The 23,935-nt window shown below is 35.7% G+C and overlaps 1 protein-coding gene across 1 annotated transcript; it reads right to left on the bottom strand.

Annotated features, from left to right (window-relative positions):
* Window positions 1–5,511: 5,511 nt before the first annotated feature.
* Window positions 5,512–11,306, bottom strand: LOC123557375 (multimerin-1-like). The gene is made up of 3 exons (XM_045348812.2): window positions 11,154–11,306; window positions 7,886–8,032; window positions 5,512–6,805 (listed from the first exon to the last, which is right to left on the bottom strand). Exons 1-3 carry the CDS (start codon window positions 11,170–11,172, stop codon window positions 6,282–6,284), a joined length of 690 nt encoding a protein of 229 aa, XP_045204747.1. The 5' UTR covers window positions 11,173–11,306; the 3' UTR covers window positions 5,512–6,281.
* Window positions 11,307–23,935: the final 12,629 nt, after the last annotated feature.

Below are 23,935 nucleotides of genomic sequence, written 5' to 3'. Positions count from 1 at the left end.
ATTCAGGTCTTGTCTGCACGATAGTGGTTTTATTTGTGATTTGATTTTAACCAAACTTGCATACAACTTGTATAACCAAAAGATCTCGGTTTCTGTGTTTTAGAACAGCAATATACCTTTATAGGTTCTAGAGTTACGGCCCCTGAAAGGGCCAGAAATTGGCTATTTTGGTCTTGTCTGCACAACAGCAGTTTCATTTGTGACTGGATTTTAACCAAACTTGTACACAAGTTGTATCACCATACCATCTAGGTTCCTTTTTTTAATCCAGCCATATTCCACTATGGGTTCCAGAGTGAGCACCCATGAAAGTGCCAGAATTGGGCTATTTTGGTATTGTCTGCACAAAAGCGGTTTCATTTATGATTGGATTTTAACCAAACTTACATACAACTTGTATCACCATAGGATCTAGGTCCTTTACCAAGATTGTTCAAATTATCCCCCTATAGGTCAAATATAGCCCCACCCTGGGAGTCACATGATTTATATAGACTTATACAGGGAAAACTTCGAAAATCTTCTTGTACAAAACCACATGGCATAGGCTCTGATATTTGGTATGTAGCATCGTGTAGTACTCCTTTACCAAGATTGTTCACATTATCCCCCAGGGGTTAAAACTGTCCCTGCCCCGTGTGGCACATGGTTTAAATACTATACATTGGACTCTATTGGGAAATAAAATAATTCTTGTTTGAACCCTAAGGCCCAGAGCTTAGATATTTAGTATGTGACATGCTCTAGTTGTTCTGTACCAAGAGTAGTCAAATCATGACCCTGGGGACAATATATATGATACTCCCAGGTGGTCCCTTGTTTTACATTGACTTATACATGAAAAGTCTTTGAAAATCTTCTTGTCGAGAACCATAAGGCCCGGACCTTAGATATTTTGTATTTAGAATTGTTTAGTGGTCAACTATCAAGTTTGTTAAATTAATGATCCTGTGGTCATATTTGACTGCGCCCCGGGGTCAACAGTTTTACATTGGCTTATATAGGGAAACCTTTAAAAATCTTTCCTGAAACTATAATGCCCAGAACTTAGATATTTGCTATATTTGGTACTTGCTAGTAGTTCTCTACCAAGATTGTTCATATGACCCTTGGGTCAATATAGGCAACGGCCGGGTGGTCCATTGTTTTACATACTAGACTTATTTGTTTTTGAAGCAATTACGAAGAAATTTGGACCACAAGTATAATGTTTATTACAGATTTCAATATTCATCTTGAATAATCTTAGTCGTGACCTACTGACCTGCTTTTTTGCATCTGAAGTTACATCATAGAAATTTGGACAACATTTATAATATTTTATACAGATTTCAATACTCATTTTGAACAGGCTTAATTATGACCTGCTGACCTACTTTCTTGTTTTTGAAGGTACAGCATAGAAATTTGGACCACTTTTACAACTTTTGATACAGATTTCAATACTCTTCCTGAATGTTCTTATCCCTGACCTACTGACCTACTTTCTTGTTTTTTAAGCTATAGAAAAAAGAGATTTGGGCCATCTGTATAATTATTTAACAGACTGAATAATCTTTACCCTGACATACTCACCTAGTGTTTTGTTTTCGAAGCCTTAGCAAAGAAATTTGTTCAAGCAAGCAATTAGATTCAGGTGAGCGAAATAGGGCCATCATGACCCTCTTATTAAAAGTATAGCTGCCTAGCAGTCTAGCGGCCTGGCAGTCTAGCGGCCTAGCAGCCTTGCAGTCTTTCATTATCTTTTCCAGTTAAAGTCACTGACAAATATGTGGATTTTCAAACAATTAAAGGGCAGTGACTCAAGAGATCCTGACGATATTGTGTATGCACTGCCACATTGTGGTGATCTAAATTCAGTTCAAGTTTCATAGTTCTATGTCAAATATGTCAGAAGTTATGAAGCAGAAATTGCAATATTTATAGCATTTTTAACACTAGAAACTACTAAGGGCTATAACTCTGGTATTACTTTGGCAATCTGACTGAAACTTGATGTGCCGCATTTCCCTATAGTGGTTAATATGTATATGAAGTTTTATTTAAATATTTCAAACCACATCCGAGATATGGCTACGGACTGATGGACAATACCAAAACTTCGCCTTCGGCGGGGGATTAAAATACACAGAAAAGGACAACATGTGTTGCATATTCTTAAAAGACCTCTGAGGTCATTTTATCCTACTTTGAACATTTTTATTCGACAGTTTTTCACACGGAAAACTTGAATACAAGTGGATTTATTCAATAAATGAATTTTAAAAATCATTATTGTCGTCACTTTTGGCGGGTCGGTGCACATGCGCGCATGCATGCGTGCGTGCATCCGTCCGATTTAGTCCGGACCATAACTTTAACATGCATGGACCAATCTTGTTTATATTTGGCATGAATGTTTACCTCAATGAGAAGGAGTGTCATGCGCAAACCCCACGTTCCTATCTCAAAGGTCAAGGTCACACTTAGAGGCCAAAGTGCTGGCGGGATCGGCATTCTGCCCGTGGGCATGCAGAATGTAGTTCTAGTGTTTTATTAGATAAGTGTAGCAATTTTCCTGCCTTTTCAGTTTGCAGACAAAATTTGAAGAAAAGAAATCAAGACATAGTCCTACGTAGTGTTTAAACCTACGACCCCAAGATTGGTAGCTAAACGTTTTGTCCGCACAGCTACCTGCAAGTCCGGTATAATGCAATATTTTATCGCTATCTAGGTTCGGACAACGAAAAATTAAGGTATCCGGTCCACAGATAAGCAAGTTCTAAATAACAGTGCTATTAAAATATATTAATTTTGGTATCATTTGAAAATGTTTGAGTATTGTCTACTGAAAATAAAATATATATTACATGTCAAAATATGTTATAGAATTTTTATTTTCTTACTTTATAGTTTTCAATGATACTTCAACAGAAATCCAGTTATCATTAGAAAGCTTTACAGTAAAATCAGAACATCACACTTAGTGTTTCCTAATATTTTGAATCAAAATTTAACCGGCGGTTAGTTTAACAGCCAGTTAAAGTTTCGAGCAACTGGACCCAGGTGATGTGCATGATACATGTACGATTACAAGGCTTGTTGATTGCAGATTGACATTCGCAAGCGTCTGACTGAAGTTGGCAACAATAACAGTTTATCCTAAAAAGAGTGCGAGAATTAGCCTGGGAATCCAGTCTGACAATTTCTAACTTTTTTCTACCTGCAAATTGACATCAGAAACTCGATGAATACATACTAATGCTAAAGACATGACTTTACATATTTTACTTCAGGCAACCTTTATCATTAAAATATTTATTGGGGAACCGGTACGCATTACATTTTACGAAATAATGGCCGCTTTTCTCACTGCTGAGTTTGTTTCATATTCAAACCAAAACAGGCAAGTCTTTACCTGTTCGGTAAAGATTACAATAATTATGAAAACATACGAGACAACACAGCTTATACTTGTATGAACTGCTATATATCTGTAGCAGTTATAGCTCCAATAGAGCACAGCAGCAGCAGCAACAACAACAGCAGCAGCATAGGTCTTCCTTCGAACTTCCTTCAAACTTATATATATATATATATATATATATATATATATATATATATATAATATATATATATATATATATATATATATATATATATATATATATATTAGTTCAATATTGAGGGGTGCAATGTTGCTGCTGATGACTATGTCGGAGATACTGCTGTATATATTTGAATTAACTATAGCTCTGACAAAACAATGAAGCAGCAACAACATTGCCCCTCCTCAACACTAAATTCGTATATATTATGTAGCAGCTATAAAAAGCAACAACAGGTGCATTACACCCCCTCAACATTGAACTGTTATATATGCAGCAGCTATAAAAGGCAACAACAGGTGCATTACACCCCCTCAACATTGAACTGTTATATATGTAGCAGCTATAGCTTAGACAAAACAGCATCAGCACTTGCAACAGCACAAGCTGCAGCAACAGTAACAACCACAACAACAAAACTGCACTCGTTATGTATTCAATATTATATTAATATGCCTCACGAGTGCTTTAATATACACACGTTTTGGTCGCAATGGTAATGCAATGACAATTAATTCTACAGGTAATTTATGACCACTGATTTATAGTTCTTTTACCGCTATGCCCAGTTTCATGTTTTGTCGCACATTAAAACCGTTACTGTAGTTAATGCAATACATTTGTTTACCTTTAGAGCTCATTGAACAATTCTATGTGAACATAGAAGTAACAAATCTTCGCTCCAGCAGCCAAGTCTCATGCGTGACATGCACTTACCGAACGAATATAACTTGAATCTGAAGCATTTACTATATATCGAGGGCTTGGTGCAAAACTATTGTAAGTGTATATAAATAAAGAACAAGATACAATAGTTTTGCGCCAAGCCCTCGATATCATATACAACTTCATCCGTGGTTTAGATAATATCAGGATGTGATCACGAACACTATGGGACAGGACTCCTCCCCCTACCTCGTCCTTTCCATCATTCAAAAACCGACTGAATACAGGTCACGATCATATAAAATGTATAATCATACTTCGTTACAATTTCAACTTCTTTTAATACCAAGCTTCTATACATTCAAAGGGGGTATGGGAACTCGCTGACCAAGTGGTTAAAGTCGCTGACTTCAAATCACGTGCCCCTCACCGGTGTGTGTTCATTGAATTCTTCATGTCAGGGAGCCATCCAGCTGGCTTACGGAAAGTCGGTGGTTCTACCCAGATGCCCGCCGCCCATGATGAGATAATGCACGGAGGAGCACCCGGGGTCTTTCTCTACCATCAAAGCTAGAAAATATATTAATTAAAAGCTTTAAAAAGCTGCATTTGTATGGAAACTGAGAAACGATTCACTCCGTTTGTTATATGAAACGTTTGTTTAATTATCTGGTGATCACAGTATCAATCGCAGTGTCATGGCAGCACTTTCGGGACTGAGTAGTTGATAATCTGTACGAAATAAAAGACATAATGTAATAAAAATTGATACACCGTGTCGTCAATTTTACAGCCTACTTTATTGTTTACGATTTTGATTTAAAGCTGTCCGCCTGTTTAGCTCAATAGAGAGAGGGCGCAGATCTACGAAACGTTGGGTCGTAAGTCCGAGTACCGGATGAGGCGTATTTGGATCGTGGGATCGTAGCAATTAATAAAAAAAACGCTGTATCTTTATCATTTGTCCTCCACCTCTGACTCATGTGGGTAAGTTGTCATTTTCTTGAGGAGAACAAGTTGGTGCTGGTTCAAGAATCCAGATACAGTCTGGTTAGGTTAATTGCCCGCCGTAACATAACTAAAATACTGTTGAGAATTGCCTTCCCCGTCACACACACAAAAGAATGATTCATAGAAGATGATAACAATATACTATACATTACATTCTAATTACCAATGCTAAACAAAATAAAAAGGTAAAGAAATAGAAACAGCAGTAGATCTTGTGTCAGTAATGTAAGTGAAAACAATTACAGAATTTGTTTTTAATGATGTTTACTTGGTGGCACAATTTCAAGATTTACATCCAACGAGCCTTGCAAAATAGTATGCAGATACAGTTTGGGATGTTGTAAAGCGGCAAAATTCAAGGATGCTTTTGGCATATCTTGTTTCTCTTTATTATACTAAATGATTTAATGTGAAAACATATTTTACAACAGTGAAAATAAAGATTATATATCACAGCTTGTAATCAAAATTTAATATGCTTTTTATTTCATCAATACTTTTCGATAAATCATTATAAAGTATATAATAAACAAGCCTTTTTTAGTATTTGATATGCATTCGAATATGAGTTGCATAGGTTCCGAAGAAGTTTATGAACAATTACAATACGAGTTCTGCGTGCACATTTATCGGGTATCACAAGACCAGGATGTTGCATTTCACTCTTCTTGAGTGTTTACAAATAAAATTAAATTCATGTACTTCAAGTTTTGCAGGCAGTTTGTGCTTCTAACGATTGCAATTTCATTTTTGTATGAAAAAATCTGCATGAATTTGATCACAATGTAATACATTATCGTATGTAATTATCTCTCGCCCAATTTGATAATTATATATTGTAAACTATTCATGAGCGTGTGTACATCTCAATACCAAAAAAAAAATGTTAATTTGCATTTTGTGAAGACTTACAGTGTTGCATACAGCAGGATCAATGATACTTACAGTAAACAATTTTCATTATTTCAAGGCAAATTTCGTATAACACGCCGTGAAAGTTAGTTTACTCTTGTTAGTTTACAGTAAGTAACCGGAGAATGTGCTCCAGCAATTGTGAACTGTGAAGGGCTTAGAACCCCAGGGCCCGTGTTTAGCCATCCTTACAACATCCCCAGTATTCAGCTGTAATAGTGCCCTATTGCTCCCAGAACCTTGGAAATTCGAGCCTGAATAAATATGCATCTTGTTTGTTCCATTGACCTGAAGAACTGATTCAATTATAAGATTCCAGCCAGAAAGAATGGTACAAAAGAACACGTATAGGCCTGCAGTTGGTGCCACAAATTCTCCAGTCTTACTGTTGTAGGCTCCTCCTATATTTGTCTCCACGTCAGAAAATACGATGGTTGCCCAGGGTGCTATACCGACAATGGGCGTTGAGACTCTGGCATAAAATGCCACTTTTGGTCTAGTAACTATTGTTTCTAAAGAAATTCTTCTTTTCCTTTCTTCAGTCAGCTCAGCCCTTAGATTTTCTATTTCCTTTTGGAGTGATTGAAGGGTGATAATCTTGTCTCCAGATGATATGCCGCCGGATGTGCCTGAAGCATACTTATTTGGTATAAGAAACATATTTACAAAAAGCTTAAATACATATTTACAGATAGTTTTAGCGCAACTGTAGTGCACTTTTATCAACTTTCGCAAAAGAACCTTTTGGAAAGACCAGTGTTTATACAACATGGAAATATCAGACAATTTAAATAATTGAACCGAATCATATAAGCTGCATCTTTTAGATCTATCTCTGCTTTGAAAACTGTAGTTATCACACAAGTGTACTTGGGCTCAAAACATCTGTTTGCTCTATGTAATGCATTACATATTGGGATTGTGTACTTTTGTTCTTTTTACTACACAATACTGCTGACTGTAAATAAGAAAACCACCGCTTCTGACAATTCATAGGCTTCAACACTTCAGTTTCTATTATTGCATTTTGGATTGTGCTACCTGGCAGAAGTAAGAATAGCAAAAAGCAAACAAAAAACCAAACCAAATGGAGCTCGACACAAACAACGATAGCGATAACAATAAAATCTGTAAAAAAATCCTTTGGAAGCATAGAATGCAACCAAGAAGAAAAATATAATGAACACAGTGATTCCAAAGGACTAGAAAATAGATCAACACAGAATCCAAGTGCGGGGAGACGTTTTACGGTCGCCACACGGCACTTAAAGATTGCTGTAGTGATAGATAATATAATCTGTAAAAAGATCCTTTGGAAGCATAGAACGCAACCAAAAAGAAACCATCGGTACATTGTAGTCATGTAATATCACAGACTTAGTAAGGCGCTGCACGCTTAAATGTAATTCAAACTAAAAACAATCCACTCAAGTGCAAAACAATGTTTATTTTGATACATATCTGATCTGATACCAAATTCAGATGTTTTTCTTTTACTGTTGGATATTTATCCCATTTTTGGATGAAGCATATAAAATTACACTTGCAGTTGTAAAATACTTGAGTCCTGGTTTCCAAACATTGTACTGCAGCAAAATAAATCAAGAATAGTCGCAAAGAGAATTTAATTAAGCCCATGGGCCATTTCTTTTGATTCTTGTGTTTTACTTTTCAATATTTTAATTTATCTTTGCTTGTTTGATATTTACATTCATTTTGTGCAGAAGTCTGTTGCCCGGGTTGACCATCATCAGGTTGTCCGGGTTGACCACCATCGGGTTGTCCGGACTGACCTTCATCAGGTTGTCCGTGTTGACCATTAGGAGGTTGTACGGATTGTCCTCGTTTACCACCCACTGAAAATAACAAGCAAAATTAACTTGTTAAACTTATGAATTTACTGACCATATACCCAGGTACTATGCCCCAACGATAACTTGATATTTACAAACATGACTATAAACAGATTAAAATGGAACATAGGGAATTCAACATTTTTCTAACATGTTACAATCTAATTATGTCTAGATTTTGTACCAGTTGCAAATTAGCTCAGTGGTAAAGCATACAGTCCGTGTTAAATAGATCTTTTGCCGTGTGGGTTCGAAACTCAACATCGGCATTAATCTTTTTTCTCTTAAAGATTTAGATTCCGTCATGAACTTTGTGACAACACAGCTGAGAAGTATCTTAAGCCGATATGGCAGATCAGAAAAGTTTACCATTATATCAAAGATGATATTGACTAAATGCATGCATTTAAGCCATGCAAATAATAATAATACTATTGTTTTATATTAGGGCATACATACAAATACAAACTATCAAAGAAAGAAACAAAAATACGGGAATAAAAATGAAAACGAAAAGAAAAAAAAAACAGAAAAAGACAAAAAATGAAAAAACCCTCACGCAGGTTCGAACCCACAAAATGATTTACTTATAATATTGAATTGTTATCTGCAGTTTACCCGACTGAACTATGTTTCCATATAATAATAGTATATTTAAGATGAAAGAAATACTAATATTTACTTAGAAGGTAATGTGTAAGCATTATGATTATGGATTGGTATTTCATCGGTTATCATGAAATAGAATCGTCCTCGCGTTTCGGCGGGAATCTTGTTATCATTGGGGATTAGTAAACACATTAAAATACCTGCGATATTCAAGCTCAGGTAAAAAGTGTGTTTAAATGTTAAATGGTAGTAACACCGTATTAATTACTTTATTTTTGTGAACATTTGCTTTCGTGAATTTGACCAATCAAAGATATGTAATATTGCATTAGACCAAAACGTAGTGAGTAAAATAATCTAATAGTTGCACCATTATCAAATTCATCAAGGTAAATTAACTGGTAATGTGACTTTACACATGTCGCTGTTACCTTTGTATACACCTTATTCAACATTAAATACCTTAACAGGTATAAACTACATGTAAATAAGAAACTTTGAATAAACGTCAGTTGCTGAAAGGCTGTCGAGAGGCTGTCAGCTGACCATACGGATGTTGTCCGGGTTGATCATAAAGAGATGCCACGCTTGACCATACGGAGGCCGTCCTGGTTGACTGTAAAGAGTTTGTCAAAACTAACCAGATGGAGGCTGTCCTGGTGAACAATAATGAGGCTGTCAAGGTTGACCATCCGGAGGCTGCCCTGGATGACTGTAAAGAGGTTGTAAAGACCTACCATACGGAGGCTCCTCACTCTTGGTCCTCTTCATGTGAATACAAACTCCGCAATCTTAGTCCCACCATGTCAATCCTGCCTCCACACTCTTAGTCCCCACCATGTGAATCCAGCCTCCACACTCTTGGTACCCACCATGTGAATCCAGCCTCCACACACTTAGTCCCCACCATGTGAATTCAGCCTCCACACTCTTGGTATCCACCATGTGAATCCAGCCTCCACACTCTTGGTCCCCACCATGTGAATCCAGCCTCCACACTCTTAGTCCCCACCATGTGAATCCAGCCTCCACACTCTTGGTCCCCACCATGTGAATCCTGCCTCCACATTCTTAGTCCCCACCATGTAAATCCAGCCTCCACACTCTTGGTACCCACCATGTGAATCCAGCCTCCACACACTTAGTCCCCACCATGTGAATATAGCCTCCACACTCTTTGTACCCACCATGTAAATCCAACCTCCACACTCTTGGTCCCCACCATGTCAATACAGCATCCACTCTCTTGGTCCCCTTCATCCATCCCTCAGGTCCCCTTCATGAGAATCCAATCTCCGCAATCTTTGTCCCCACCATGTGAATCCAGCCTCCACACTCTTGGTCCTCACCATGTGAATCCTGCCTCCGCACTCTTAGTCCCCACCATGTGAATCCAGCCTCCACACTCTTGGTACCCACCATGTGAATCCAGCCTCCACACACTTAGTCTCCACAATGTGAATCTAGCCTCCACACTCTTGGTACCCACCATGTGAATCCAGCCTCCACACTCTTGGTCCCCACCGTGTCAATACGGCCTCCACTCTCTTGGTCCCCTTCATCCATCCCCCACACACTTAGTCCCCACTATATAAATCCCGCCTCCACATTCTTGGTCCCCTTCATGAGAATCCAGTCTTCGCAATCTTGGTCCCCACCATGTGAATCTAGCCTCCACACTCTTGGTCCTCACCATGTCAATACAGCCTCCACACACTTAGTCCCCATCATATGAATCCATCCCGCCTTCGCACTCTTGGTCCCTACCATGTGAATCCAGCCTCCACACTTCTTGGTCCCCACTAACGCAATACAGCCTAAACTCTATTGGTCCCCTTCATGTGAATCCACCCCCACACACTTAGTCCCCACCATATGAGACCCGCCTCCACACTCTTGGTCCCCTTCATGTGAATCCAGTCTCCGCAATCTTAGTCCCCACTATGTGAATCCCGCCACCACACTCTAGTCCCACCATGTGAATCCTGCCTACGCAATCTTGGTCCCCACCATGTGAATCCAGTCTCCACACTCTTTGTCCCCACCATGTGAATCCAGCCTCTGCCCTCTTGGTCCCCACAATGTTAATAGTCTCCACACTCTTGGTCCCAACTATGTGAATCTATCCTGCGCATTCTTTGTCCCCATCATATGAATAAGCTGCATATTATTATCACGAAATTTTAATCAAGTTACAGAAACCCGGGGCTTATTTTGCAAGTCCACTAATATATATTCCAAACGCCCTTCTGTTGGTGATTGACAGTTTTCACCCGCGCTAAGGACAAGGGAAGGGAAGATCCGCACCAGCAATAGCAATAAATGTTAAATCAAATGTACTCAGTATGCAGGTTAGCGGCCGTAAAATCAACAATGCGTATAGATGCTTGTATTTCAATATAAATTGCCAAATATTGTAAACCACATATTAATATGCATATATCACAGATAGTGTGACTCTAAAACTGTGTGAAAACCAGAAATATAGAAAATAAGACAATTAAACTGTACTTACCCTGGTTTTCGGAACTCATATTCTGTTTATCGGCGATATAATATTTTACAGTTTATATCATAATATATAAAAACGTATACACGCCATGTGTAATGTGCACAAGGTCGGGTGTTTGCTGGTTTACTGGAGCGAAGTAATAAACAGGTATAGTTCGTCGCTCACATTTGACTTTAATTTGTCGGCGAGTTTATTTTTAACGCAGTCAGATTTCGTCAGTCTAAACAAAATGGGTTCGAATCCCGCGCTGAGATCTGTCAGTTTAAAATGAATCTTTTTTACATAGTAATATTTTAAGCTATGAGAAGTGTTTTGCATTTTTATTTTGATAAGAGGCTAAGCTAAAACAACCTTATGTGCAAATGCATAGACATAAATTATTGTATCATAGCTCAGTGTTTTTTCTTAACAAATTTGGTGCAGGTAATTCGTATACTCTTAGCACAGAGTGCGGTAACTAAAAGTGTGCAGGTATTTAATACCCGCACGCTAGTTACCGCACTGTTGGATAGGAAAGTATGCCAGCGTGTCTGGAACAGTAGACAGCGAGGTGTATTTTATTGATTTTCTGCTCTAGCATTGGTTTATTTTACCTGGGCTTTACACATTTGTAAAGCAAGGATTTTAAGTACTCACTGAACTGCTGTATATGGCAGTGTGGAACGCCTACAACTACCATATATGGATGGCTATGATACAAAACAGAAAGAACATTAAAACTCTCGGGTAAACGATTTATACTCGGGGGCTACGCCCCCTCGTACAAATCGTTTACCCTCGAGATTCAATGCTCTTTCTATTACTTATTCCCCTTGTTTTGAATGCACACGTTATGCATTTGTGAAAGAAATATAACTGTTGGACAGTTGTTAATATTTTCTGTAGAAGAGATGCACTTTGTTCGAGGTTGATATGCACGAAAAAAATGATACATGGAGCTGAAAAATATAGTTATGTAGAGGGATTCGAAACATATTATGGTGGGTGATTTGTGTCATTTTGTCTTTTCGCAGATTCACTGATTACATAAATTTTTATAAATCTTCATTTTCAGTTTCAAGCTGTAAATTCTCTTTAGGCTTTCGTAAATCTTACGCTGTTTTACATAAAAACTAAATAATTATGAAGTTACTTACGCCCTGATCAATTGATTACATAGATTTGCATAAAATCTTTATATCCAATTTCAGTTTGTAAATTGGATTTAGGCTTTCCTAATGTGAGAAACGGTGAAATAGTGTTTATCTGTATACTGCATCTAAATGTTATTCATTCTGTTTATAGAGAAAAAAAAATACATACGTGAGACAACATGGATTTAATTTGATATTTATGCTATAGGTCAGCATTGCTCATGACTTTGGTAAATGGTATTGGTCATTGATTAGCACATATTTCATAAAATGCATTATTACCAGCGTTAGAGGTCCCCTCGCCTGTACATTGTGTAACCAAGTTCAGAACCACCAGCGTTAGGTCTGGCTGTCAAACTTTCCTACAAACCGACCCTGAGTATAATTTTGCCCCGTCTGATGTGGACAACAGGCTCTTACAATGTCGATAAATGCTGTTGTCCAGCATTGAAAACCTAGATATAGTGGACACCAGTGTATAGTGTTTATTTTGGTGACCGCTATAAACATAAAACTTAAGACCTTTACATGTGAAGCTCTGTTCCGATTTGATCAAATATTTAATCTGTCCCCCAAATATATATTTGAGATAAAATAATGTAAACGATGTGTTTATATTGTTTTTGCACTGCAATTTATAAGGCAAACATTGACCGTCATAATGTACTGCATATTGTAAGTCACGTGATCAGAAAATGAGGCTTCATTGTTTGAAGATACCCAACCCAAACCACCCTCACCAGCTGTCTTGTATTTTAATTCTTGCAAATTTTGTTTCAAACCTTTTTTACGTAAAATTTGTCTGGCTTTATCCAGGATGATGTTTACCGAGTTTATTTTGTTAGTGCTTCATATATATGTTTTTGTTTTAAACAACAATCTAGTGAAATTTTTAACACTTCGCCGGAACTTCTTGCAACATCACCAATATTCCGTGATGCTCAATTTTTTAACATATGACACTAATTACTCGTGCGCACTTATTGTAAAAGGTCTTTGTAAGATCACAAGTTATCTTAGTTTAATGACCATCAATACGGAATAGCCACTTGAAAATATTTATTAACTTAAAATTTAGATTTAAAACATGGTACTTAGATATAAATGACAAATAAAGTTTCATGATCAAACTCAGCTGAGCTTTAAATGTTTTGTAAACACGGGGCCAGGTTCCCATCCGGACAATATTTCAGAAACGAGGTTGCACCTGGGCGGAACCACCGACATTCCGTAAGCCAGCTGGATGGCTTTTTAACACGAAAGACTTCCCACAGCGGCTGAAGGTCCAAGTGATTCGTAGTCAGCGATTCAACCACCCGGATATGGAATCCTTCTAATCAAAACAGTTAACTTAAAAAAAACTTCACAAGAAGGTCCAAACACTACTAAAGTATTATATACCTAAAACTTATGCACACCCTGTGAACTTTACTGTTACGCTTGGTAGATACTAATTAGATATAACAGTTTCAACTTTCCGTAAATTCAAATGAGTGATGTTGAATACTTCGTTATATTTTTAAATCAGTGAAAGTAAGTTTATAGAGGTGAAATGCCGTTCTGTTTTGATGTCTAGCGCGTAGTCATTCATAAAGTTTTTCATCCGCACTGTAGTACAGCCAGTTTACTGAATTACATTTAAAGGCCTACCTTCCGTATCTGGGGGAAATGGTTAGCAATAACAGTATTCTGCACGAAACCTATCTCTTTTGATTTATGTTATAATATTGTACATGCACACGTAGTACACTCCATTCATTAAGAAATTGATTACATCTGCTAGGCTGCCAAGTTCACGCTGCTAGGCCGCTAGGCTGTTAGGCTGCCAACTTCACGCACATAAAAATAGAGAGCAGTGGCGTCGCACAGAAAGGCAGAGAATGGAGGAGAGATATATAGGTCGACGTTACGTCACAGTTTTACAAGCTCACCCCTACGCCCAAAGTGCCCATGCTGATAGCTGCACTGATTAGGTACCATACAAACACAACGGCCCGTTTCAGGACCACTCCACTTTTTTACCATAGAAAGTATCCTAGAAAAAAATTTGTAACGTCCTGCAGGGCTGGTATTCATAAAATCCCTAAGGGAAAATTTTCCCTAAGGGACCTATTAAGGGAAAAGTGCCAAAGCATTTTGTGGACAATCGTCGAGATAGTTGGAATGTCTAACAATATTGTCTCATACAGTCTGGCATAGTAATGAAAATTATCAAAAAATCTTATAAAGTCTACACTTTTCTTTTGCGCTATGTAGTTCAGGAAATTTTACAAAGTTAAGGATTTTCCCAAGTTTTCTCCATAGGAGCTTTATGAATACGGACCAAGGATAGCGATATGGTACCCTGTATTAAAAATCCTATGGAGTAACAGGACTGCTGGATATTAATATGGTACCCAATAGAAAAATCCTATAAGGTACCATTATCTCAAGATAATCTAGCTACTTATATGTATTGAATGTACAAAATATGATAAAAATATAATTCTATCGATAAAATATTGAATTTAAAGTGCTTCGAGATATGCAACGCTTATAAAAAAGCAAGCAAACAAACAAATTTATGTTAAATACGACAGTTTATAGTTTTGTAAATGCTGTGAGAGCCAAGTGTGCGTTGCACATACATAGAACATACAAGACCGTTTGCGTGTGATGCCACTTGTAATGATTAAATAAGTAAATACAAAAGGAAATTTTATTACACGTCCATTTTAAATGAGGAATTTTAATTGCTTTGGAAATGTTTTGTAGTTATCGCATACTAGTTAAAAAGTATCGCATAGTATAAACTTGAACACATAAATCTGACAAGTCTTGCTTAATGTAAAATGTATGATAAAAAGCGAATAATTTAATTAATATATCATTGATCTTCCTATATCATATTATACAAGAATATACTTCTATCAAAACCAAATAAAATCATAAAAAACCTCAGCATTATCACATTTTGACAAAATCTGACTTTGAGGTAACTGTTTTAAAATTTACTCCGTATAAACGGCTGAAGTATAGTAAACTGTTAGTAATAATAAAGCTTTTTTTTCCGTTTTTGCATATTTTGTCACTAAATGGTTTTGCTAAATTACAACCACTTTTTTTTCTTTTACTTTTCTTTTATATTTTGCCATTATATCTATGAGATAGAATATACATTATGGAAAACTTATGATTATCAGCAAGATAAACGTGTACATCATGGGCTGTCTTATGTTTTGTGAAACCGAATAATTATTGTTAACAAAATAATTTGACAATTTTCAGAAACACACATTAATACAGAAAAAAAACAACATTTTTTTTTTATTTATCATAGATCGTCGGATTTTTTTATATAAGAAAGTATTCCTTCTGAAACACATTTTTTTCGGCTAAAGATGATCAGTAAAATATCAGATACTTAAAGGTTTATTATCTTCAAACCAGACGCTCTATTAATCGTCAAAGTATATGTCTTAGTTCGATTATGAAATGGATTTAAAGATATATAAGGTGCATCTTTTACTAAAATAGTTTCACATAAGATAGTAACATTAATTTGGAGAATCCTCATTTAAATGCATTTAACCAAAGTTGACTAATCGTGTATCTATAGGAGCTTTGTAACAACCACATTTGTAATAAAAACCAGATTTGTAATAATTATAACATTTCTTGTTTTTATTACAAAAGTGGTTGCAAAGGTTCAACCACATTTGTAATAACCAGATTTGTAATAAAAATCGCAAACACTTTTTTCGAGAGATGTGTTTTCCCACGTGATATTCAAGCTTATGCAAGCGTTATTAAACACGTGCAGGTCGAATTGAACTGTCCTGGGTCATTTAAGACTCCAAATGTTTTACCTGAAATCCTTGTTCATGGACATATTTTACTTTAAAAAATTATTACATTTCTCGTTGTTATTACAAAAGTGGTTGCAAAGGTTCAACCACATTTGTAATAACCAGATTTGTAATAAAAATCGCAAACTTTTTTTTTCGGGAGGTGTGTTTTCCCACGTGACATTCAAGCTTATGCATGCGTTATTAAGCACGTGCAGGTCGAATTAAACTCTCCTGGGTCATTTAAGACTCCAAATGTTTTACCTGAAATCCTTGTTCAGGGACATATTTTACTTTAAAAAATTATTACATTTCTCGTTGTTATTACAAAAGTGGTTGCAAAGGTTCAACCACATTTGTAATAACCAGATTTGTAATGATAAACGCAAACTTTTTCTTTTCGAAAGATTTTTTTTCCACGTGATATTCAAGCTTATGCATACGTTATTAAGAACGTGCAGGTCGAACTAAACTGTCATAGGTTATTTAAGACTCCAAATGTTTTACCCGAAATCCTTGTTCATGGACATATTTCATTTCAGAAAATTATTACATTTCTCGTTTTTATTACAAAAGTGGTTGCAAAGGTTCAACCATATTTGTAATAACCAGATTTGTAATAAAATCGCAAACTTTTCTTTTCGGGAGATGTGTTTTCCCACGTGATATTCAAGCTTATGCATGCGTTATTAAGCACGTGCAGGTTGAATTGAACTCTCTTGGGTCATTTAAGTACTCCAAATGTTTTACCTGAAATCTCTGTATAAATATTTGTCCTAAGACACTGAACTGGCATTTTTAAAGGTTCTAGCTTGATGGAAGATGTCGGAAAATAGTTATGAATCTGGTCCAGAAATTTTGATGTATATCTATCTTTTCAAACAAATTTTACCTGCCAAAAGGCCTGTAAACAAAAGCCATTTCATATCAGCAGGTTTTAGGGGATTCTTTATGTAAGCTAATTCGTACCTATATATCACACATGCGCAAAATAATTTCTGTAGGTACTAATTCCTCAAAATTTCATAAATACCATCTACTGTTAATTCTTAATGACCCTAATCCCGTTGTAAACAGTTGTCGTCTTGGGGTATTCAAGATCATCTTTAGTGAAAGGTCGTTTTTGCATTAAGCCTATACTCTTACAGCTTACCTGACACATGGACATAGACACTAACACCAATGGCAAATATTGGACTTCAGCAGAATCATTTGATATAGGAAATAATCAAATAACAAGCTTATTAAGATTTAGCTAAATTTATTAGGTCTATATCCTTTAGACCCTTTAAAGACACATGCTCACAAATAAATCAAAATTACACAACAAGTATCGTAGTATCGTAAGCAGGCATGAAGTAAGGGACAATGCTACAAAATCAGGGTTACAACATAGCTTTTAGTATCAGTCAAGTCAGTGTCTTTGACTCTAATGACCCCATCACCTAACGTCTTCCACGATTCACGTGCTGAGTCAAAGCAGGCGACAGATGCAAATAGTTACAGACACACATACACACGAACATTTACACACACGCACACGAACGCACACACGCACACGCACAACCTGGCAGAAATAAATATATAAAAAGAAAAAAAATCTCATAACAGGGTTGTGGGGGAAATCATTACTAGTGTAAAGTGTTATACTTAGAATTTTTAGATTAAAGTTATTGTTTATGGCATCTCTGTTACTTTGAAAGCTATTGATTTGAAACTTAAAAATATTCTTTAATATCAAAGATTACACTAGTAGAAACAATCTCCATAACCCCTAATAGAAGAGAGAGTTATGCTTCGTTTGCATCGACAACCTTTATGGTACAGTTTTATATAAAATTCAATTTATCAGTAACTTTCAAAGGTATTGACTGGAAACTGAAATTGGATCTCTACTATAACACTTTACACTAGTAATGATTTCCCCCACAACTCTGTTATGAGTTTTTTTTCTTTTTACATATTTATGCCACATTTAAAGTTAGATTTTATTACATATTAAAGTATTGTTAAACTCTTATGTATATTTCTACCAGCCATGTTGTGCGTGTGCGTGTGCGCATTCGTATGCGTGTGTGTAAATGTTCGTGTGTGTGTGTCTGTAACTATTTGCATCTGTCGCCTGCTTTGACTCAGCATGTGAATCGTGGAAGACGTTTGGTGTTGGGGTCATTAAAGTCAAAGACACTGACATGATTAATACTACAGGGTATGTTGGAACCCTGATTTTGTAGCATTGTGCCTTATTTCATGCCTGCTTACGATACTACGATACTTGTTGTGTAATTTTGATTTATTTGTGAGCATGTGTCTTTAAAGGGTCTAAAGGATATAGACCTAATAAATTTAGTTAAATCTTAATAAGCTTGTTATTTGATTATTTCCTATATCAAATGATTCTGCTGAAGTCCAATATTTGCCATTGGTGTTAGTGTCTATGTCCATGTGTCAGGTAAGCTGTAAGAGTATAGGCTTAATGCAAAAACGACCTACCTTTCACTAAAGATGATCTTGAATACCCCAAGACGACAACTGTTTACAACGGGATTAGGGTCATTAAGAATTAAAAGTAGATGGTATTTATGAAATTTTGAGGAATTAGTACCTACAGAAATTATTTTGCGCATGTGTGATATATAGGTACGAATTAGCTTACATAAAGAATCCCCTAAAACCTGCTGATATGAAATGGCTTTTGTTTACAGGCCTTTTGGCAGGTAAAATTTTTTTGAAAAGATAAATATACATCAGAATTTCTGGACCAGATTCATAACTATTTTCCGACATCTTCCATCAAGCTAGAACCTTTAAAAATGCCAGTTCAGTGTCTTAGGACAAATATTTATACAGAGATTTCAGGTAATATATTTGGAGTACTTAAATGACCCAAGAGAGTTCAATTCAACCTGCACGTGCTTAATAACGCATGCATAAGCTTGAATATCACGTGGGAAAACACATCTCCCGAAAAGAAAAGTTTGCGATTTTTATTACAAATCTGGTTATTACAAATATGGTTGAACCTTTGCAACCACTTTTGTTATAAAAACGAGAAATGTAATAATTTTCTGAAATAAAATATGTCCATGAACAAGGATTTCGGGTAAAACATTTGGAGTTCTAAAATGACCCAGGACAGTTTAATTCGACCTGCACGTTCTTAATAACGCACGTATAAGCTTGAATATCAGGTGGGAAAACACATCTCTCAAAAAAAAGTGTCTGCGATTTTTATTACAAATCTGGTTATTACAAATGTGGTTGAACCTTTGCAACCACTTTTGTAATAAAAACGAGAAATGTAATAATTTTCTTAAGTAAAATATGTCCATGAACAAGGATTTCAGGTAAAACATTTGGAGTCTTAAATGACCCAGGACAGTTCAATTCGACCTGCACGTGCTTAATAACGCATGCATTAGCTTGAAAATCACGTGGAAAAACACATCTCTCGAAAAAAAAAGTTTGCGATTTTTATTACAAATCTGGTTATTACAAATGTGGTTGAACCTTTGCAACCACTTTTGTAATAAAAACGAGAAATGTAATAATTTTCTAAAGTAAAATATGTCCAGGAACAGGGATTTCAGGTAAAACATTTGGAGTCTTAAATGACTCAGGACAGTTTAATTCGACCTGCTCGTGCTTAATAACGCATGCATAAGCTTGAATATCACGTTGGAAAACACATCTCCGGAAAAGGAAAGTTTGCGATTTTTATTACAAATCTGGTTATTACAAATGTGGTTGAACCTTTGCAACCACTTTTGTAATAAAAACGAGAAATGTAATAATTTTCTTAAGTAAAATATGTCCATGAACAAGGATTTCAGGTAAAACATTTGGAGTCTTAAATGACCCAGGACAGTTCAATTCGACCTGCACGTGCTTAAACACGCATACATTAGCTTGAATATCACGTGGAAAAACACATCTCTCGAAAAAAAAAAGTTTGCGATTTTTATTACAAATCTGGTTATTACAAATGTGGTTGAACCTTTGCAACCACTTTTGTAATAAAAACGAGAAATGTTATAATTATTACAAATCTGGTTTTTATTACAAATGTGGTTGTAACAGAGCTTTAACAGTAAAATGTTATGTATGTTGTAACATCCACATAATTATAACTGCCATTCTCAGTGAAGTAAAATTTATACCGTGGCTAATAAAACATTTACTATTAATTAAGTGTATACTTCTTTTAATCATGTTTCGTAAACGTGTTTATTTCGTGTGTACATAGATGCTGTGTTGTAATTGTTCGTGTCTTCAAATATGAAATTGTGCACAAGATCCCTTTAAGTCTGTTCTGTTTTTATTAATATTATAATTATTAAAATATATTAATTATTATCATCATCATCGTCATCATAATAGTCTTCAGTATCAACTTAATTGTTATTATTTTTTATTTATTACTATTACTATTATTATGATTATTTAAGAAATAATTTATAGCAAAAAAGTGATAAATAACAAGATGGTGGTTTTAAGATATATACACCTACGATTGAATCACTTAGTTCGAAGCTTGAGTTACCTGGAGGGATTATGTCATACATTAGCATCACTTATCGTCAGAAATATGTATCGTTAGCATATCATCTAAAATTATCTCTAATTTGTCACATTAATCTTTTTGTCTTGCCAATAGCCATGACATAGCAGAATAATTCCAAATACTTATGCTTATCTATGCTAATGTTTAGAACAAACGAACCCGTAAAAGCTTTAGGGCTCAATTAATGAAATACATGTAATAGTATTACATTAACTTGCAAAAATGGTCTTCTTGACTTATCATTTCTTTTTTCAGTCAATCCTTAAATTGAATTTTGCTAATTTGACAGTATTTGTACATAATACATATATAAAATGTTTTACTATATATCCCTGACTTTACAACATTTTACAAATAATAATCATAAATACATATTAAACAAGGGGACAACATTATGTTTCTTAATATTATACATTCAATTAAAGAGAAGGTTACATTTCAAAATTTATGTGTAAAAACCCTACTATTCATCAAAAGAACTTGGTGTAACTATATAAAACTGACTTTGGAGACAAATCTCAAAATTCAGCCTTGCCATTGGTCAATTGAAAACGTTTGCTCAGTAAAAAGGTCAAAAGCTGGTCCATTGCTGGAATAAAGTGTCTTGTCTCCAATACAGTTTTATAATCTTAGGTCCTGGTTAGACCTTTTAAAATATCTCAGACCATAGGCTGCCTAGCCTTCTTCAAATAATTTATATAACAGGTTCAACAATTTCATGGCGCAGACAAATCACTCAGTAGTTACTTTAGATTTACAGTATACATCCAATGACTCGTCTCTGTGAAGTTAGCAGAATAGCAGAATATATGTAACTCCAGCATAATAGCAGAATAACTCCAGTAGAATAGCAGAATAGCAGAACAGCAGAATAGCAGAATACAAAATGTAACTCCAGCAGAATAGCAGAGTAAGTCCAGCAGAGTAGCTCAAGCAGAATAGCTGAACAACTCCAGCAGAATAGCAGAATAACTCCAGCAGAATAGCTCCAGCAGAATAACTCCAGCAGAATAGCAGAATAATTCCAGCAGAATAGCAGAATAATTCCAGCAGAATAGCAGAATAATTACAGCAGAATAGCAGAATAATTCCAACAGAATAGCTCCAGCAGAAAAGCAGAATAATTCCAGCAGAATAGCAGAATAGCCGAACAACACAAGCAGAATAGCAGAATAGTAGCGTTGTTATTCATTTATAGATTTCAATCGTGCATATAAACAATGAACATTAGGCAACTCCTTCTTTAAAACAAGTACCAAAGTCACCTTAATCTTTGTCAAGTTTTTATAGATTATCAAAATAGTCATTACTTTCATAAATATTGAAAAAATTCTTTCATACTTACACTGTGTATCGGGATAAAACTTGTTTTGACATCAATTTTGAATGAATTTTAGGAAAACAATCAGATGAAATTGACAAAAAGGTTACTAGAAACAAGTATCAAGCTAAAATTCTTGCATTGTCTTTAATCGACCGTAATAGTGTTTTGTTAGAATTTATTTATATATATTCCGTGCAAGTTACGTACATAGACAATCCCTAAATCAGACCCAAGTTGCTCACGCCCAGGGTATAAAGGTAAAGGTAAAGGTCATGTTTATAATAGTGTCACTCCTATTGAAAGGGCCAGCCAATTTGGCTTATGAGACACCTTTATTGTGCGTACCAATTACCTCCCAACTCCTAACGCTATGCCAGGCGCCAGGTGGATAGAAGTCGGTAACCATTCATTTAACTAGCTCGCGGCTCACGAACCGGCCTTTTCGGAACGAGTCCCATGACAAACATCACCCGGACGAACGCTGCCCATGGGGCTCGAACCTTATTGGTATATTCTTAGGCACGAAACGGGTTTCCGGTGGATAGTATACAGAACAGATCACAACATGCGTGATTCTGTTATTGTTTATCCTATCAAATATCTCCCGGGGACGGGTGACGTCTTTTCTTTCTTTTTTAAGCATGTTCCTGATATTCAAAGATTTTCATGAGTATTTACTTTATGGAGGAAATGTGTGCTTCAAATTATCTTGTTATACCTTTGTGGTCCCCTGAAGCATAGAGTCTGATAAATCAACCCTTCTTAAAATGACTTCAACACGTTTTCTTATTTTTGACACTTACCTTACTCAAATTTTGTAAGTAGATACAAGTTATACATTTGATTTCTTGTACATCAACGTTTATGGCGCAGAACCCTGCAAAGTAAGGTGTCTGTCACACGAGATGTTTAGGAGAGAAACCGACTCAAAGACAATGTCACTTTCTTACATATCAAACATTATCCTTGGGTTTAAACAGAAGAGAACAGCAATCTGCCATCAAAATAATGTCTCACAAAATTTATGATGTTTTACAGCTAAATATCCACATCTGCTCTTAAGTTATCTGTACATAAATAAATGATTTTTTTTTTTTTAGAATTTGCTTTCAATAGTTTAAGTGATAACTGACTGTCCTTTGAATATTGGTACGCTAGATATTACGAAAATTGACTGGGACCAAAATTCGAAACTGGTATGATCGTTTTGCTTATACTGGTTATAATGTAAAGAGTGGCTGAAAGGACAAAAATAAAATTTGTTTCGAACAACTTTTATAAACAGACCGAACGTTGTCATGTCATTATTTGCTTATAAGTAACATACATATCGCCATGTCTGCGCTAATGTTTCTAAAACGATTGAAAACCATACGTAATGATTAAGAAACCACCTGTTTCTCTAGACTATAGGCTTGATATAACGTTCTACATCACTGCCTGGAATGATTGGCAGATAGATATATTTTGGGTAATTTGCATGTGTTTCGTGGGAAAGGAAAATAGTTTTACATTTTTGAAGTTGAGCGGAACTTCCACACCTTCAGTTTATTAAGGGCGGAGGTAATAGAAAAGAAAGAAAACACATAACACTGATTACCTGGAAAACATCTGAGCTGACAAGAACTTGAACAAGAACCAGTAAGGTTTTCTTTATAAAAAGCAAATGTTTTAATTTTTTTCATTAAGACAAACGATTAACAAAAAATAAACGTAAAGTTCCTCAAAAACGTTTCCTATGTATCATAATCATGGTCAACATTTGGTCACACTGATTTTCACTTTTTAATCAACTTTTTCGAGATTTTGTCCGAACATGATAAAACGTGGTTTTGTGTGATACATGTATTTCCGTTCGGGATAGCCCAAGAAAAACTTACATTTACCAGTCGACCAAAGTATGTCTTAAGGTACAAGAGCTATAAAAGCTTCATACA

Source organism: Mercenaria mercenaria, chromosome 5 (assembly GCF_021730395.1).
Source record: "Mercenaria mercenaria strain notata chromosome 5, MADL_Memer_1, whole genome shotgun sequence".
NCBI classification, from domain to species: Eukaryota; Metazoa; Mollusca; class Bivalvia; order Venerida; family Veneridae; genus Mercenaria; species Mercenaria mercenaria.
This window is presented reverse-complemented; position numbering and strand designations above follow the sequence as displayed.